Here is a 15,907-nt window from a genome sequence, read left to right on the forward strand (position 1 = left end):
CACGGAAGTCTCCAAACAAATCGCCAACAGATCTGCGTAGCCGGTAGAGTGGCATGACACCCAATCATCATCGGGATGTTTTGCTGAATGCCTAAGTGATCCCTATTGTATGTCAGATTCGTGCAGATGGGGATGGCATCGCCCAGCCTACTAGCCAAATTTGCGGTATAGGGGTGCGCTGCACACCACAGTTTGGGTGTTCGCATGAATACATTCAGGCGGGAATTGACATCTTGCGTGTTGGCACTGAAATCATGAGGAGCATCTCACTAAACCCCCAAGCAAATCCTTCAAGTGCTAATTTGCCGTCAAGTGCTGTAACAACTCTCTAAACAGCTAGAGTCACAGCTATTGTGAAGGTGGATCACGGTGAGGCGCCTTCTCACAATATAGTTTCCACTGCGTACGGATACATGGAGCTGCAGCCCTGCACCTCTATGTATCCTATGTGCCTCTGTACAGGCATAAATTGAGAGATTCCCACTAGGAGCTCTCTTGCATTGCAGGCCCGCAACCCGGAGCCTTCCTGCTCTGCTGGGAAGAATAGTTGGGTGGAAGTAGTGGTACCCGTTGTGTTCGCTCAGGATTCGTGCCCAACACACAACGCAGCTTTAACGCACATGCCCAGAAGATTCACTTTTACAATAGGGGAGTACCGCCGGCTCGCAATCAGTAGAGTGCGCCCACTACTAAACCACAGTATTCGCATTTTAGGTAAAAGAAGTTCAAGCATTTATGAGCCGGCCAGCGTTAGTAGCTTGGCCCGCCACACATATTGGAACCTGAGAGCCTCTCTGAGCGACCATCAAAGCTCGCTGCAGACCCCTGTTGCAGCCGTGCTTTGCTCAGCTGGTGGTAGCCATTACTCCCATCGTCACGTTGGGGACTGCATAGCTAGGCTCTGGCCACATCGCGCGTTGATTTGGCAGACGTAAGGCATACATGACGGCGCGCGTCAGTACGCAGGCGTTTTCGGGAGGCTCAAAACTGCTTTCAGTTGTTCTCTTCAATGGAGGGTTCGGTCCACTTAAGACCCAACACGGTCCCGAGGAATCCACCAACGATGGCATTATCTTCCAATACCTGAGAGGGGCGAGTCGCAGATAAAAGCAAGAGCCGCTGTTACTGGAGGCCTTGTGTGGCAGCAGGGGATGTACATACCCGGAGAAGGCTCAACAGTGGCAGAAGCAGGAGCACACCCACCTTGGAGAGGGGTTTGCCGCCCCCATGACCGGCTTTTGTGTCAATGTGTGCAATGAGCGGAGTATTGACCGGGGAGGAGTAGCCAGCAGCGTGCTGTGCAAGGGCATAAAAACACGCAGACCGCGCTTGCCAGTGAATTGCACACTGGGCCAGACGGAGGGGCAGTGCGATTTGCACGCAAGGCAAAGGGCCTACGCGGATCGCCCTCCCACGACGCGGAAAAGCGTGCGGCGTATTTACAGACTAGACATGCAGACAGCCGAAGCTTCCTCTTCAGTGCACGAATAGAGGCAGGCCGATTTCTGGCTAGCTCGGCGTCCACAGAGCATAGCGCCGTATCATGTGCGTGTGAACTGTACCTACCTGCAACTCGGCAATGTATTTCAAGGAGTGGAAAGGCGAGACTCGGTCGTCGTGGTCCGCAGTCATCACCAAAACAGCTGGCTGGTCTTCGCTCTGGACGGTTTCAGGTTTGATGTTGTGCAGGGGAGATATTCTGCAGTGCAGCGCCAAGTGCCGGGAAAAGAACAGCGAGTTCTAACTGGTCTGCGTCGATTCGCATACCTCGTCCAGAAGTCTTCCCTCTGGCTTAACTGGGGTCGTTATGTACGAAAAGTTCGGAGCTACAGTGCCAGACACCCCCGCCCTTCCCCCCGCATGGCGAGCATTCATGGCGGTCTCAGCCCGTGGCATGGCATGCACTCGCAGCTGGAGGTACACCTCGTCACACGACGGGCTTCTACAAAGAAAGAGGCACGAAACTCCTGCCCTAGACCCCTCTCCCCTCCTCCTGATTCCCCCCGTCGAAGTACTTGGATATGTATTCAAAATCTTCTTCAACATCGGGGTCGCCATAGTCGCTGACCCTGAATGCAAAGACCAATCAGAAGCACACCCAAACAGTGCAGTGCCCCTGTGTGGCTGTCTTGCTATGGGGCCCCCGAAATCCTGCATGCGCCACTTGCCAGCCACTCCAATTCCCGTGAGGGGAAGGCACATTGCATACCGCGAAAAAACCTCACCAGGCGTGCCCAATCGTGAACTTGTTGAAACGCAAAAGGTCCATGACGCCAACTTTCGCGATGACTGCCCTGAACAGATCTGGGCGCTGATTGGCGCATGCGGCCACGAGAAGACCTCCGTTAGAGGCTCCCATGATAGCCAGCCTGCGCAGAAGCTCGAGAAAGGAGGGGGGGAAAGAAGGGGAAAATGGAGCGCATCGCGGACTTCCGAAGCGAAAACACGCTACAATGGACCGCCGTCAAGAAGGCATGGTGAGGCAGCGGCACAGGCACGGAGCCGTTACTGGCAACGACTCTTGTTGACTACGCCATCACTCTGGGAAGCCGCAGGGGGCACAAACACACCTGTCTGGACTAGAGTATCCCTTTGCGAACAAGTACTCCGCAGCGCTCTGAAAGTCGTCGTAGCTAACCTACGCAAGGCAAACGCATGTCAGCACCTCTCCGCTGCTTTCGAACTCTTCATACCCGTCCAGACACCCAGATGCGCTGGTCTGCTTTTGCACAGGCTCATGCTGCTGGAAGCGCTTACTTGTTTTCTATCTTTCACTGCTGCTCGATACCAATCAAGTCCGTATTCACCGCCCCCCCGGATGTTTGGTATCGCAATGCTCAGTCCGAGATACAAGGCGAACAGTGCAAACCCCAGCTGGAAGTAAGGCAACAAGGAGATGTTGAACCTGGGGCCAAACAGCGAACCAGAAACGGCAGGTGCATGCACCAGCCCGATACAAGCCGCGCACACACGCATGCAGCGCCGTCTGAAAGCTTTTCCTGCCATTCAACCTACCCTCCATAGCCATACAGCAACGTGGGCTGGGGGCCTTTGCCTTGCCACCCCTTCTTCCTCACAAGGAACATTGGCACCTCTGTTCCGTCTTTGCTGCTGTAAAACTCCTGCGTAACCTCCAGCTGATCAAGCGGTAAGCCCGCTATCTGCAGCACACGCCGCGGCAAGGGCAGAAAACAGGATCTTGAAAGGCGAGGGGGCACACCACGAGCTCGCCAGCCAGGCAAACAAAAGTGGTGAGGCTAAAGAAAATGCTCAAGGCACGGAGGGAAAACACGAAGCAAGACAAGAGCCGAGAACTTCGGGGCAGCACCAATGCGGAGGCGCACTGGGAACGCCACAGAGCGAAGGGAATTAGAAGGGTGAGCGAGTCCAAAGGAACACGTTCTCAAGGGCAGCCGTAGCAGTACAACTTCCCATAGACCATATACATAACGAGAACGACAAAGAAATCCACACTTCGCCGAGAACACATGAACACCCTGCCCAGATGGCAATACTGTGTAATGCTTTTTCGGAACTTCTCTAGAGACGCGCCTTCTTTTAGTGGCACTACTGTGAGCACATAAGTCGGCGTCCCCTTTCCCACCCTTGTTTGGCGTATTTAATGGACCTACGATGATTCAAGACACCCTCGTGGCCCCTCGCGGTGCGCACATACCTCTGTAGTCTTTAGCACGGAGAGTCCGAAAGAGCCGTTTTCAATCTCGAGCTCGTAAACGATGCGCGGGGTGTCGAAGCTTGCGAGACTAAAAAGGAAATGGTTGTATTTTCTTTCTCCCGAGACGTCATATACGGACCCCACAGGAATGTCTAAGGATTGCACGCGGGATCCGTCCATGCGGTGTACGTACACCCGCGATTTCACGTCTTCAGTGTATATGAGCATCAGCAGATCTTGGGACACGGCGTAGACCTCGTCCAGAACGGAAGACGCTTCCGGCACGATTTCATCCACAGGAAATCCTGAAGGAAACAAGGCACACTCCTCCAGGTTGGTATGAACAGCGCCTACTGGGCAGGCGAAGCCCTACGCAGACCACTCAACTGCGCGCACCCTGCTTCTGGATATCAAGCCGAACAATTCTTTTCTTGGGGGCGTCCTTGTTGGTGACAAAAAAGAAGACATGTCCGTCGTTAGCCACGTATTTGAACTCCGCGGAGAAGTCCTTCACCACTTTGATCCACTTCAATTCCGTGAAGGCTTTGACGGGCGAGTCTACTCCTGGCAACTGCGCTATCCAAACTTGATTGACCTGCAGCAGGAGGAACACGAGCTCTGTTCTGAGCCACGTGAAGTGTCAGCACGTCGAAAAAGGGAAAGAGACGCGGGTCCGCAAAAAAACGCGCGCACGCGCGAGAGAGAGAGAGAGACGTGCACGGGGAGGACGGAGGGAGGCGCCACAAGCCAGAGTGAATTGACGGTGTAGTGTGTGAGCGAAAGAAGAGGGCGGCCTTGCTTCGATTTCCCTACGGGCTCGCAGCTTCTGTTAATGCTTGCGACAAGAAACTTTTCATCGTCAGTCACTCGGAGTTCTGCCAACCACTTCGGCTCCGATGGGAAGTCAAGCACCAGCACGTCCTCGCTCTGAGGAGTACCCAGCTTGTGGCAGTATACCTGAGCAGAAAGCGGCCATGCGGAAGGTCAAGGAGGATTCAACGGCGATGGGAACGAGTGGTGGCATATGGCTTCCGCCACACACACACACACACACACACACAAACCCGACAGCAGACGCTACTTCATGAACAAAATGAAAACGTGTGCTTCCGGAAGGCAGCGCATGCTAGAAATTGCGAATCCGCATGCACGGGTTCTTCACGGGTGCCCTTGCCTTTTGATATTCGTTTTTCGTGTTTTCCGAGCCGTCCACAGCAGATCCCTCAGGTATGTCGTACTTGTTGTAAAAAAACCACTTGTTGCCGAGCCATCCCAGGCTCGTAAACCTGCAGCGCAGAGGAAACGTCCAAGGAGGGCAACCAACCTCTCTAGCAGGCATCCTCGAGGCTCTCTCCACCTCTGTCTGCGTATTGCTCTTTGCTGCACTGCTTTTTCTCTGCACGTTAAAAAGGCAGCCTCATCTTGCACTTTTGTCCTCCCGCTCAACCGGGGATGCACCTTACTTCGCGTGCATCAACTGGTCTGCAAGCTGCTCGCCAGTTTCCGTGTCTACAAAGTAGATAGTTCGCCAGTCGCTGCCCTTGTCACCGCGGGCATACGCCATCAAGCTCCCAGATTGAGAGAAAGCAGAGTCATCTTTTCCGCACACACGCACACACACACACACAGATGCCGCAGCCAGTTGTGCACAATATACAGCAATGCCAAATCATCACATAGGCACTGCGAAGCAGAGGAGGCATACAGTTCGCCGTCCTCTTAAGCGGACCGAAACGCCTAAAAGAAGTACATGTACAAAAGTATCTAAAGAGCTAAAGGGAGAGATAGAGATGAACCCCCCTGCCCTGCCCTGCCTCTCGCTTCCGAACTGTACGTATCAAAGTGACAAATGCATGCACTTCATCATGAGAAATGACTCGCTTCCTGCAAAACGCTGGCAAGGGAAATGGGCAGCAGCCGCGAGCCACCTCAAGGCACGCCTACCAACTGTCGCAGTTCCATCTTCCGTCCACGTATTCGGATCAAGCAAAATTTGACTGTTTTCTCCCGTTTTCGTTGCGTGTCTGTGCAGAACAAACTGATTCTGCAGCCCGGAGTTGCGCCATGTATACCAAAAAGATCCTTTTCTGAAGGGCGTCCCGAACCTGTCAAGACACAACGCAATCATCAAGGCGAGGCAGGCGGAATTCGTACCAAGGAAGAGGAACGCCAACCAAAACTTTTAGCATTACTGCAAAACTTTTCGCAACACTGCAACTGCAAGATTCGGTGCTCATAAAGAGGCAGCACACAACGCACGAGGCAGGAAACCGGAAGCCATTTTTGACGAATTGCCGACCCTGCGTTACTTTCTGCTCTGCTAAAGATATGCGAAGAATGTCGAATCACTCAAGACGCGCATATGTCTGTATATGTATGAATCTATATATGTGTGAGTACGTACGTGTATGTGAGTGTGTGCATGTATGTGTGTATATGTATGTGTGAGTATGTATGTGTATGTACGCGTGTATATGCATGTATGTGAGTGTGAGTATGTATGTCTGTATACGTACATATGTATGAGTATGTATGTGTGTATGTATGAGTATGTATGTGTGTGTATGTCTGTACATGTATGTATGTATGTGTGTGTATGTGTGTATGTAAATGCATGTATAGATGTGAATGCATGTATGTGTAAAACAGCCAAGAACTGAGCAGGTTCCCAAATAATACATTCTCATACTCTTCAGTCCGGCATTGTTTGCAGCCCCCCTCTCGAAGCCTCCAGTTGTTCGGTCGACAAGGACCCTTAAAGAGCCGCATTCGTCTTCCAACTGCCTGTACACCCCACGCCTAGGGCACCTAAGATCTGCATGCCCCGAGCAAATTGCGAGCTTGTAACCTCACTTTGGGTAGTCTTGAAATTCGGTGAGCGCGGTAAGAACTTGTTTTTTTAGCGGCGTATCAAGAAACTGCTCCGACACTGCGTTCTGGTTAGCCACAAAGGCCTTCGTCTCTTCGCTCTCCGGATCCTCCGTCCAGCTGAACGTGCCATACCATAAACGCAATAAACAATTCGACTTCCATGCTGCACTCCTCCTAAAAATCACCCCTGCATGCGCGACGCACAAAGAGCAGACTTCTCCTCCCCCCGAGCCTTGCGCTTCGGCCCTTTAGACACCTGGACCTTAAACTCCAATATACCCGCCAGTCGGAGTGCTGCAATAGAGAAATGAATTTGACAGGGTCTAGGAAGCTCGAAACTTTGTGTATTGCTGTGTGTGTATGTTTGGGTGTGAGTATTTGTGTCTGTGTATGCGTGTTTGTTTGTGTGTGTTTGTTTTTGTCGGAGTATTTGTGTCTGTGTGTATGTGTGTTTGTTTGTGTGTGTTTGTTTGTTTGCCTTTGAGCATTTGTGTCTGTGTGTATGTTTGTGTGTTTGTTTGTGCGTTTGTATGCTGCGCAGCGGGTAGGAGTGGCGGGGGAGGTGCTAGTCCACAGCCCTTTGAAATCCCAAGACTTGCCGGTACGGATCTGCTACAGGCGTGCCAAAGAGGTTCTCTACCACGACGCTGCGGTGAGCGTAAGGATACGACAGCTTTTGATGAGTCATGCTGGAAAAAAAGGCTGAGGCGAAAGGAAGAGCACAGCGGCACAGGAGGCCGTCGGGCGAGGTGGAGGACGCAGCAAGTGAAGGAAAAACACAAAACGAGATCGCACATCACTAATCCGCCTAGTAATGCAGTTTCAAAGGTACTGGCTCCTGCTGGATGCAGTGGAAACGTTCAATGGCCAAGTAGCGGCCGTACAAACTGGTACGGGTTTCGGCACAAGTCTAATTTTGCGAGAGTTCCGCAGCATGATCACGAGAAAGCACGCCCCTCGCATTCTGTTCATGAAGTTTCGCAAAATACACTGGATTCTGGGGCATTAGAGAACGGATATTCGGCGTATTGAGCGAAAAAGACCTTACACCTGGATGCGGCGACAGCGCGGATGGACGTGATGAACGGTAAATCCCGAGTCTAGGAGCAGGAAATTCGCAGCAGGAGCGTAAAGGCATTGTTCTGTAAACTTTTCACGACTGTGGAATATGGGGCAGCTGCATCTGGCAGTGTGCATCCCGTGATCTGTGACGCACCAGAGAAGGACCAGTAGAGGCGGGAAAATGAAGGTCGCGAAAGCAGCGGTAAGGAATGCGGCAAGAAGATATCCGAGAGGCCATGTCTCCTGAATCTTAAACGAAACTGCACGGAGTCCTTTGTACCGCCAGAACATTTCCCTAGCCATGCCGACAGTCAGCCTGGTAGCCCCACGCTATTGCCACGTGCCAAATGCGCACACTTGATACACGCCCCTCTTTCTATTCGCAAATGGAAACCTTTTAGAGAAAATTTGTTATTTAACAGGGTAAAATTCTTCGTTTAAATTGGCCCGCCGGCAGTTTTTCGCACTGTGCGCTTTCCGACACGCTGCATGCACAGCGACGCTAATTACATGGAAGGATATGCGAACTCGGCACAATTCCTGTCTAGAGATCGGGTAAGTCCTACCATAAGCGGCAATGCTAGCTTTTTCTGCCCTACCCTGCAGGTAAAGTCGCTAAAAGAATGGCGTTCGCGAGTTTTCTCATTCCTTGGAAGATCAAGGCCCCATTTACGAGTTTCGGATTAAAAAGGTGGTAAATACGTTTAAAAGCATGGCAGTATAGGGACTATCTGCAAACATTTAGGGTGACTACTCAGTTTCCTTGGCTAGATACGTTTGCTGATGGCGCTTCTCCATGTGCCTTGCATATGTAGATCCCGTTTTGGGCTTTGCTGTGCCTGGATGCTATCGATCAAGCAAGACGTATATACGCCCATCTCAGAGCGTGCCATTTGTTTTAAGGGCATCAGCAGACTACCTGTGAACGCCCCGAAGGTGCCGGACACTCTCGTTTGTACTTTGTGCGGCCGCTGAGGTATCATTCCATCTGAGGTTTCCGTAGAGGCGCTTCACTTCAGACTCGATTCAATCTTAATAGGTAGCTTCCGAGTGTTTCCTGAAAAAGCTCGCGCCTTTCCGTGCATGCCCCTCACATTTCTCGACATGCACTAAGAGGACAGCTGGGGATTCCGTAGCTGCCACTTCCAAGCACTCTGATCCTTCATAGCAAGTTGCGCAGCATCTAGCGTACATACACATAACTTTATGTCTTCTATAATTGAGCTAAATAGTGCTTTGCAATACGTGAGCCATGCAAGCCTACAGATCAACTAGTCAATCCCTTTAAAAATCGTCAGTAATTATAACTAATGTAGTCGAAAGTGCTTCATTGTAGCTCGCCCAGCCACAAAATTTATTAAGGTTTCTCATCGCTTCACACATATTTCGCCCTACTCGTTTATTTTGTTTGTGATTTTCTATTTCCACGTCCCTTCTGGAAGGTCACAGGGGATATGTGAAGCTTCTTAAAGGTATCTCTAGTTAAGACTGCACTTGGCGGCCCGCTTCCCATTTGTTGCTACTTGCGTTGTCGAAGTGTGAAGTAAGCGTCTTGTGGCTCACCCTGGCAGTTACCCTGGCCTTGTATACGCCGCAGGCGAGTTGAGGCACATGGGAACTTGAATGAAGGAGGCAGAAACATGGTACCACAGATATTATTGTTTTATGTTCTGTTTCACGATTCGACATGAAAATAGAATGCGCAGGGCGCACGAACAATGGGGCTCTGCACTCCTTCCTGCATTCCTTGCGAGTACTTTGTACGACGTTTATCTTAGGTTGGACGTTTTACATCAGATTTTAGGCAAAATGTTCATTTGCAATGACTGGTATACGAATTGCAGTAGCTGATGGAAGTTTGAACAGCCTGCATCCAACGACAGGAACTTCACTGAAAATACGAATATCGATGCGACCCCTTGGGATTTACCTAGACGCAAAAAATTGGTTTAAACAATTGTAGAGTCTCACTGAAGGATAAATGGTAAATACATTTCAGTGCTCGAGCCCTTGAATGCGGGATTGCCTTGTACGGTGTCCGTCGCAGATTCAGGGGGCAAGGGTATTCAAAGTGTGCCATAAAAGGCTGAGGCAGAATGAGAAACTGCAACATTGAGAAATAAGGAAGGCAACCAGCCTCCTCTCTAGGAGTTTTGGGTCCGTCCTGTAATAGTTCCTGTCCTGATACTTTTCATAGCTGCAACGCGTGATTTTGCTGATGCCGCCCATTGCATTCCGTCTCTCTGGTTGCTTCCCCAGGTCGTCCGGTTTATGTCTCGGTTGGACCGTAAACGGTCTACAGCATGCATTCCCGCTCCCGTCCCTCCCCCGTTTCGTCTAAGTCTACAAGCAGCCCCCTGAGAGGCACAGAGGCCTCCTCCCTTCCTCAAGACACCCCCGCCGTTGCGAAACATTCTCTGGCATACACTAGCATGCTTCTCAAGAGATTCTTCTCGCCCAAATGTCCGACCGCAGTGTGGACACTGCAAGTGCGCCACAGTGTCGCTGCACCGGGCGAAAATCGCCTGGAATTAAAGGCAAGCAAGCGTCATAGGTGATGATCACAAGTGCATATTTTTCGACTGGCGTAAGACACAAAACGGGTGAGATAATCTGCAACTGGGCAAAGACAACACAATGGCTTGCAGCTAAGGATTGTGCGCTGGGCATTGACTGTCCTAGGGAACTGCTGTTATGGGTATTTTGCCTTGCCTGGGCCTCTGCTATTTCTCTAGGGTCGCAGACTCTGGCCATCCTCATCGCCGCTCGAAACTGCGCGCTCTGCGTGTAAAGAGCAAGCAGCAGCATCGACAACAACTATGGAAGCAATTGTGCCAATAGTAGGAGCGACAACAGCAAAACCAATGAGCCTTGGCAGATCTCTGTCTGAGATCGTGCTTTCCTAAAGTGTATCGGGATTGCGTATTGTCCATGTTGGCTACTCTGGGCTTAGCAACATGGATGCAATGCAGGGCCGTGTCCTTTCCAGTAGCAGTGCATTCTGACTTCACGCTTCCACTTTCTTTCTGTCGGCTTTTCCAGTCTGCATTTCATAAGGAATAATAGAAGGGTACACTTTAAAGGGAAGGACGAACCGAGCGAAGGTCGTCAGAGGAACCTGCACCGCTCAAGCAGGGGTGCCTTTTGCAAAGATACACAGAGGGAGCGAGGGCGTTGAAGAAAGAAGAGAAAAGAAGGAGGGAAGAATAGTATCACGACACAACTGGGAGCCACTAAACACTCCGCAATAGGCATCGGTTTGAATGCATACTGTTTTGATGCTGCGCGTTCGACCCTGAGCTTCCGTAAGGTGGAATTTACAGGGAGGCCCGTCTCCTCTACAACGCTGGCCAGGCGTTTTCTGGTCATGTCGTACTGCTTCCTACGTGTAAAAAATACCTTTTCATTTGAGGAACAACGCAAAAGACGACTCATGAGCAGCTCAGAGATATAACAAGCGCAAAAAGCGAACAGCAGCCAACAGGAAGGTGAAACGCAACTAAAATATGTGTGACACTGAAATTTGCATGCTAAGGAGAGAGAATCTTGTGTCGTTGCTAGACTGAAGGCCCTGTGCTAACTTTGTCCCATAATCCTTCAGCTCGCGCGGCTAGGGCATACAAATAAGCAGACGGCTCACTAATCAAGAGGGCATAAAGCCAAGAAGGTAGACTTACATTAACACAGACCTTCACATGCTTCTGGAAAGATCTTCTGGCGAATGTCCGGTGACAGTATGGACACTGAAAAACAGCAGAGTAGCATTTCTATAAGGGTCAGGCTTTTGTGAAGTCACCCTGCGGAATCTCCATCATTGGCGGTAAAATAACATGCGTACACAACCGCCGCGCCCAAGCGCCCCTTTTCTTCCATCTCCAGCCCCAAGGCGCCTCAGTCACAGCCAGTGACCCAACAAGTAAGATAGCGCTCTTGTGTTATCAATACTGACTTCTTGTATTTCTTGCTGTTCGTCTTCATTGGGATTCGACCCACTTGGAAAGCTCCCTGGCGCGGTTGGCAGGAATGCACCTAGCGGTAGATTTTCCACTCGTTCAAATGATCCCCGGCTAGCTAAAAACTCCTGGGCCTCAGGTCTGTCTAGCTGTGGCTGAGGAATGCTAGCTACGGCCTGGGGATAGCGAGGAGCAGACTGTGGCTGCTCTAAGTCCAAAGTACGGTGTATACTTGCTTTTTTTCCTGCAGATTCCGTCGAACATCTGTTCGAAAAAGATTGAGAGCTGATAGCTGCTGTCTGACTTGGAAGAGAGTAGCTTTGTTGACTTGGCTCATTTGATACTTCGCAGCTAGGTCTAGGGTCTTGTGGCCACAATTCTTCTGCTTTTCGTGGGTGCTTCATTGCAGATTTTAGTGCTTCGAACTCTCCCTGCGTCCACTGCTCTTCTTGTAGCTGGCTCTGCTCCAAGCCCAAGCCATCGCTTCTCTTCGGGGATCTAGGATTCCCGAAATAATCAGAAGTATGCTCCTCAGGAGCTCCTGAAGATGGATATAATATAAAAAGCTTACACAGAGCCTGAGTCCTCAGGTGTACGGAAACGTGGCCAGTAGGAACGCAAACATGCTTCGGCAGATTTCCGAGACACTTATCACCCTAGGAAAAGGCCGCCCACCGGCAGTATTCAAGAACGCGTTTCTGCTGCTAAGGCGTAAATCACTCATCCTGCTCGTTCACACATTCGATAGACATAGTCTTGCACGACACGGAGTTCTGCTGTGAAACTAGGAAACCCGCACCTTCCCTGCTTATTACCCTGCAAATAGTCTCTCCCCCAGAGCCTCGTCATTTTTATTCTGCAGCTATTACCATTTTGAAAAATCTTCTTCAGCTTGTGTGAATTTTTAAAGCATGGTAAGAAATGGCTAAAGGAAGCATTGTTGCGGGGTCTATGGGGAATGCACGATTTTGGCTTGCCTCTGCTGCCTAGCTTTGTGTTGGTGTTGGCTGTCTTTGATTGACTGTTTCAGCATACGAATTAGACGAGTGGCCTGAAGCACCTCCTGAGGCGTGAACGTGTCGATGTCGCTGTCGTCATTAAGGTAAAACAGATCTGCATAACAGATTCATTTTTCACTGCTTTCTGAGTTCAGGTATTGACCATTTGAAATCGATTGCTACCAGATGGTGCTTTACACTCGTTATACGCTTCGCAATCTTGAATAGTTAAGCTTCCATCTAATGGAATCGCGACTCCATTCCAGGGCTTTCTAATGTGCAGGGAACGATGAGGAAACAAAGGATATTGGTCTCTTATCTTTTGTGTATTTAGTTTTCAAGAGGAAAGTATCATCTGCAGAGGAGTCAAGAGGAAACAGTCTCCATCGTGCAGGGTTTTGGCTATTAGGCTTAAATTCGCCAAGTTGCTCCCCATAGACCGAGGAAGTGTGACTGGGCCGTCGAGGCTGCAGTCATGTATACCTGCTGAAGCAGTTGAAAGCTTTGAAACAAACCCGGAAAGCTCGTTTTCACTTGGCTGCCTCACAGTTTGACTGCTCTTCGGCTCAATGCTACAAAGTTCTTGCTCTGGTCGCCTTGGAGGGAAAACTCCTGATCCGCTCGACGGCGGCATTTCATGCTGTTTGATCATTTTTCCTGACGTTTTTCTCTAATACAAGGCCATCTATTCTCTCATTTAATACAAAATTCGGGAGGCAAATCACAATAATGCACAATGGAGGTCACTTCTTGGAGCAACTGGCTGCCGCGTGCAAGCGGAAGGTAGGGTGAACACATTCTACTTGTTTTTTATTGAATCACCACGCAGACACGTTTAGATAGCTAGCGTGGTACACTCTTTGAACGAAGGAGGAGCTTTCAGGGTGAAGAGTGCACTGTATGCGCCCATCGTTAGAGCAGAGCATGCAACATTTGCGCTGACTGTGCACGTAAGAAGGGGAAGGGGAGGAATTTGGATGATAACGAGTTGATTTTCTTCGAGTTAAGTAGCATTTGGCTAAGGCCTATAGCCGTTTTGAATAAATGGTTTGATGAGCCACAGCCTCGAAGGGATATGCAACTTTAGTGTCAACCATCCTCCACGAGCCTGCTAACGTAGTCCTTCTTGCTCTTCTTGCTTAGCTCTACAGCTGAATCTAGTTGCAAAAGGTTTTGTATTGAGCCTCAAGTTTCCCTGTGAAAGTCTTAATTTAACAGTTGCATGGGAAAGCCAGTGATGACTGGCAGCTTGTCACTGATCCATGCGTCACGAATACTCCAATTATTACCAGTGCGTATTCCAAAAGTATACTTAGCCTAAAACGCGATCATCTACACAGAAATAAGTGACTGCTGCATCTCGGATTCACGGGGCAGCTTCTCTCCCCACTCTGCCATTATTCCCACAAGGGATCCAAGGGATCTTTCGTTCCATCGTTCTCTGCTTTTCCACATTGAATAGTTCTCTGTAAATACCTGCCTGCTACCTGCGAAGGCCTCGATAAAGGATTTAGTTAAATTACAGGCACACCTTTCCAAGATTCCGGTGCGTGAAACCGACGAAATGCATGCATATTTAATGAAGAAAGCGCATTAAAGTGCACAGATCACTCCAGGGCATCCATATCTGTGAACTGCGCGAAGTTGAACAGCTCCGTGAATCGCATGTGCAACCAGAAAAGACGGTATAGGCGTTTAATTTGGCAATCTGAGTGGCTGTATCTGGCGGTAGCATTCGGTCTCATTGAGGTCTGTACAAGCTCTTCCAAACCCTCTAGGGGATTTTAACAAGTCTTTTCGAATGGAGCTATTACATTCCTACATGGAGTGAAGATAGCACGTGGCTCGTGCCTTCATTAGAGAATATCTCTCGCTATCATGTGTCGTGGTGTCTTCACCTTTTGTTTCTCACGACGGATATCAAAACGCCAAATACAACTGCTCTAATGGGATGCAAAGGTGCGGAGTGTACTGACTGGCAATACTGTGCTTGCTATTTACTGAGTTTCAGTTGTACAGGCAACAGCCAACCAAAAACAGCCCTACGCTTACATCTGAGGCTCCAAACGCAAATAGTTCTAGCTTCCATCCCCTACAGGTGACTTCCTAGCGCGACTGTCTGCTATTGACTGCGCACACTGCAGCATCAGCCACAGAACCGTCAGCCTCTGCCGCAAACAGGCCGTAATGCGGCCGAGCGATGGCTGCGACTTTGCCACACAGTACAAATGCGCCTTCTCCTGCGCGTCATCTCTCCCTCCGTAGCCCGGCAATGAGCTCAGAGGCTACAGGGGTCTCATTAGACGCTGAGAAACAGGAAGGCCGGCACTCGCGCTTCGTGGCGGGGAGACGGAAGGTCAAGGAGAATCGACGCCGTCAAGCCGAGCGTTGCGGTGTACATATATGCACCAAAACGGACAGACACAGAGGCCAGAATCGGTGCCCTGGGAGCTTAAATACTGCCTCCCTAAGGTTGGGGTTCCAGAGCGAGGAACACGGTCCTGTGTATGCGCACGCGTTAGCTAAGTCCCTCTAGGGTTGTGTGTTGTGTTTCCGAGTCATCGTACGCCTCTAGGTCCATATGGCCTTCGTCTTGCCGCTTCGCCTTTTCAACTGCGGCGGCTACTTCCTCTTTAGGGAGGTCGCTGAACACGGCAGCCGCCAATTCCGCCCCGGAAAGACGCACAAACTTTGTTTGGCCCTCTGCCCGTCTCCACGTGCCTCCCACCAATCTGTAGTTAAGACGCGCTGCTAAGGGGGAACGGAGAGCAGAGATGGGCGCTCCTCCTGCTGTAGACCCCTGTTCTGCCGATGACGCAGCAGGCGAGTTCGTGTCGAACAAGCTCCTTTTCCTACTTGTGCTGCTGGTCTGTGCGGAGGCTTCTCTATCTCGTGAAGGTGCGTCGGTAAGGGTGGTGTTGGACAGCAGTTGCTGGCGAGCCCTAAGGATCTCCAGCTGCTGCCGGCGTTGCAGGCAGCGCTCTTCTCGCCGTCGTTTCTGCTCCCTCGCTATTCGGTAGTTGCGCTGGGCCTTCTCCTTCTTAGGACGAGGCCTACAGGCAAACAACTGCGTCCCTCCGCGGGGGAACGCAGTGCAGCCCTCCCGGCGAAAAGCACACCCTCGTGTGGAGAGGCAGAAGGCAGGCCAGACAGGCACAGGCAGGCAGGGGGGAACGGCGCCGCTGGATGACGGATGCAGCCAAGAGCGAAAGCATCCTCGCGATTTGGGGTACGAGGTCGCGAACTGGGGCATCCGGTGGAGATTAATCTCGGAAAAGGTGGCGAGGCCCTCTGGCAGGAGAAGAAGAGACTGCAGCAACAGCAGCATTGCTGCCATAGTGCTCTTT

At 50.7% G+C, this 15,907-nt stretch overlaps 3 protein-coding genes across 3 annotated transcripts; all 3 read right to left on the reverse strand.

Annotated features, from left to right (window-relative positions):
* Nucleotides 1–993: 993 nt before the first annotated feature.
* LOC34617462 (prolyl endopeptidase) lies at nucleotides 994–7,235 on the reverse strand. Its single transcript, XM_026338603.1, has 16 exons — nucleotides 7,147–7,235; nucleotides 6,530–6,664; nucleotides 5,621–5,781; nucleotides 5,140–5,272; nucleotides 4,851–4,962; nucleotides 4,490–4,633; nucleotides 4,073–4,271; nucleotides 3,673–3,981; nucleotides 3,016–3,157; nucleotides 2,758–2,905; nucleotides 2,571–2,638; nucleotides 2,226–2,369; nucleotides 2,016–2,069; nucleotides 1,567–1,699; nucleotides 1,204–1,296; nucleotides 994–1,083 (listed from the first exon to the last, which is right to left on the reverse strand). The coding sequence occupies exons 1-16, from the start codon at nucleotides 7,233–7,235 to the stop codon at nucleotides 994–996; spliced, it is 2,154 nt and encodes a 717-aa protein (XP_026194388.1).
* Nucleotides 7,236–9,753: 2,518 nt separating this feature from the next.
* On the reverse strand, nucleotides 9,754–13,212 carry LOC113147583. The gene is made up of 9 exons (XM_026338604.1): nucleotides 12,964–13,212; nucleotides 12,744–12,828; nucleotides 12,571–12,675; nucleotides 11,538–12,100; nucleotides 11,305–11,376; nucleotides 10,881–11,008; nucleotides 10,616–10,652; nucleotides 10,322–10,390; nucleotides 9,754–10,134 (listed from the first exon to the last, which is right to left on the reverse strand). The coding sequence occupies exons 1-9, from the start codon at nucleotides 13,210–13,212 to the stop codon at nucleotides 9,754–9,756; spliced, it is 1,689 nt and encodes a 562-aa protein (XP_026194389.1).
* Nucleotides 13,213–15,078: 1,866 nt separating this feature from the next.
* Nucleotides 15,079–15,813, reverse strand: LOC34617463 (auxilin-related protein 2). The gene has a single exon (XM_026338605.1). The coding sequence runs from the start codon at nucleotides 15,811–15,813 to the stop codon at nucleotides 15,079–15,081; it is 735 nt and encodes a 244-aa protein (XP_026194390.1).
* Between the last annotated feature and the right edge of the window lie 94 nt (nucleotides 15,814–15,907).

The sequence above is a fragment of the Cyclospora cayetanensis genome, unplaced genomic scaffold (genome assembly GCF_002999335.1).
Source record: "Cyclospora cayetanensis isolate NF1_C8 unplaced genomic scaffold, CcayRef3 CcayRef3_contig_28, whole genome shotgun sequence".
Classification (NCBI taxonomy): domain Eukaryota; phylum Apicomplexa; class Conoidasida; order Eucoccidiorida; family Eimeriidae; genus Cyclospora; species Cyclospora cayetanensis.

Coding starts and splice junctions, on each gene's coding strand:
- LOC34617463 (XM_026338605.1), bottom strand. CDS start 15,813: ATGCCCCAGTTCGCGACCTCGTACCCCAAATCGCGAGGATGCTTTCGC.
- LOC113147583 (XM_026338604.1), bottom strand. CDS start 13,212: ATGATCAAACAGCATGAAATGCCGCCGTCGAGCGGATCAGGAGTTTTC. Junction 12,829..12,963: donor TGGCGAATTTAAGCCTAATA/GCCAAAACCCTG, acceptor CACATTAGAAAG/CCCTGGAATGGAGTCGCGAT. Junction 10,135..10,321: donor GAGAAATAGCAGAGGCCCAG/GCAAGGCAAAAT, acceptor CTTTAATTCCAG/GCGATTTTCGCCCGGTGCAG.
- LOC34617462 (XM_026338603.1), bottom strand. CDS start 7,235: ATGACTCATCAAAAGCTGTCGTATCCTTACGCTCACCGCAGCGTCGTG. Junction 4,963..5,139: donor GACCAGTTGATGCACGCGAA/GTAAGGTGCATC, acceptor TCTGCGCTGCAG/GTTTACGAGCCTGGGATGGC. Junction 2,370..2,570: donor GGATACTCTAGTCCAGACAG/GTGTGTTTGTGC, acceptor GCTTCTGCGCAG/GCTGGCTATCATGGGAGCCT.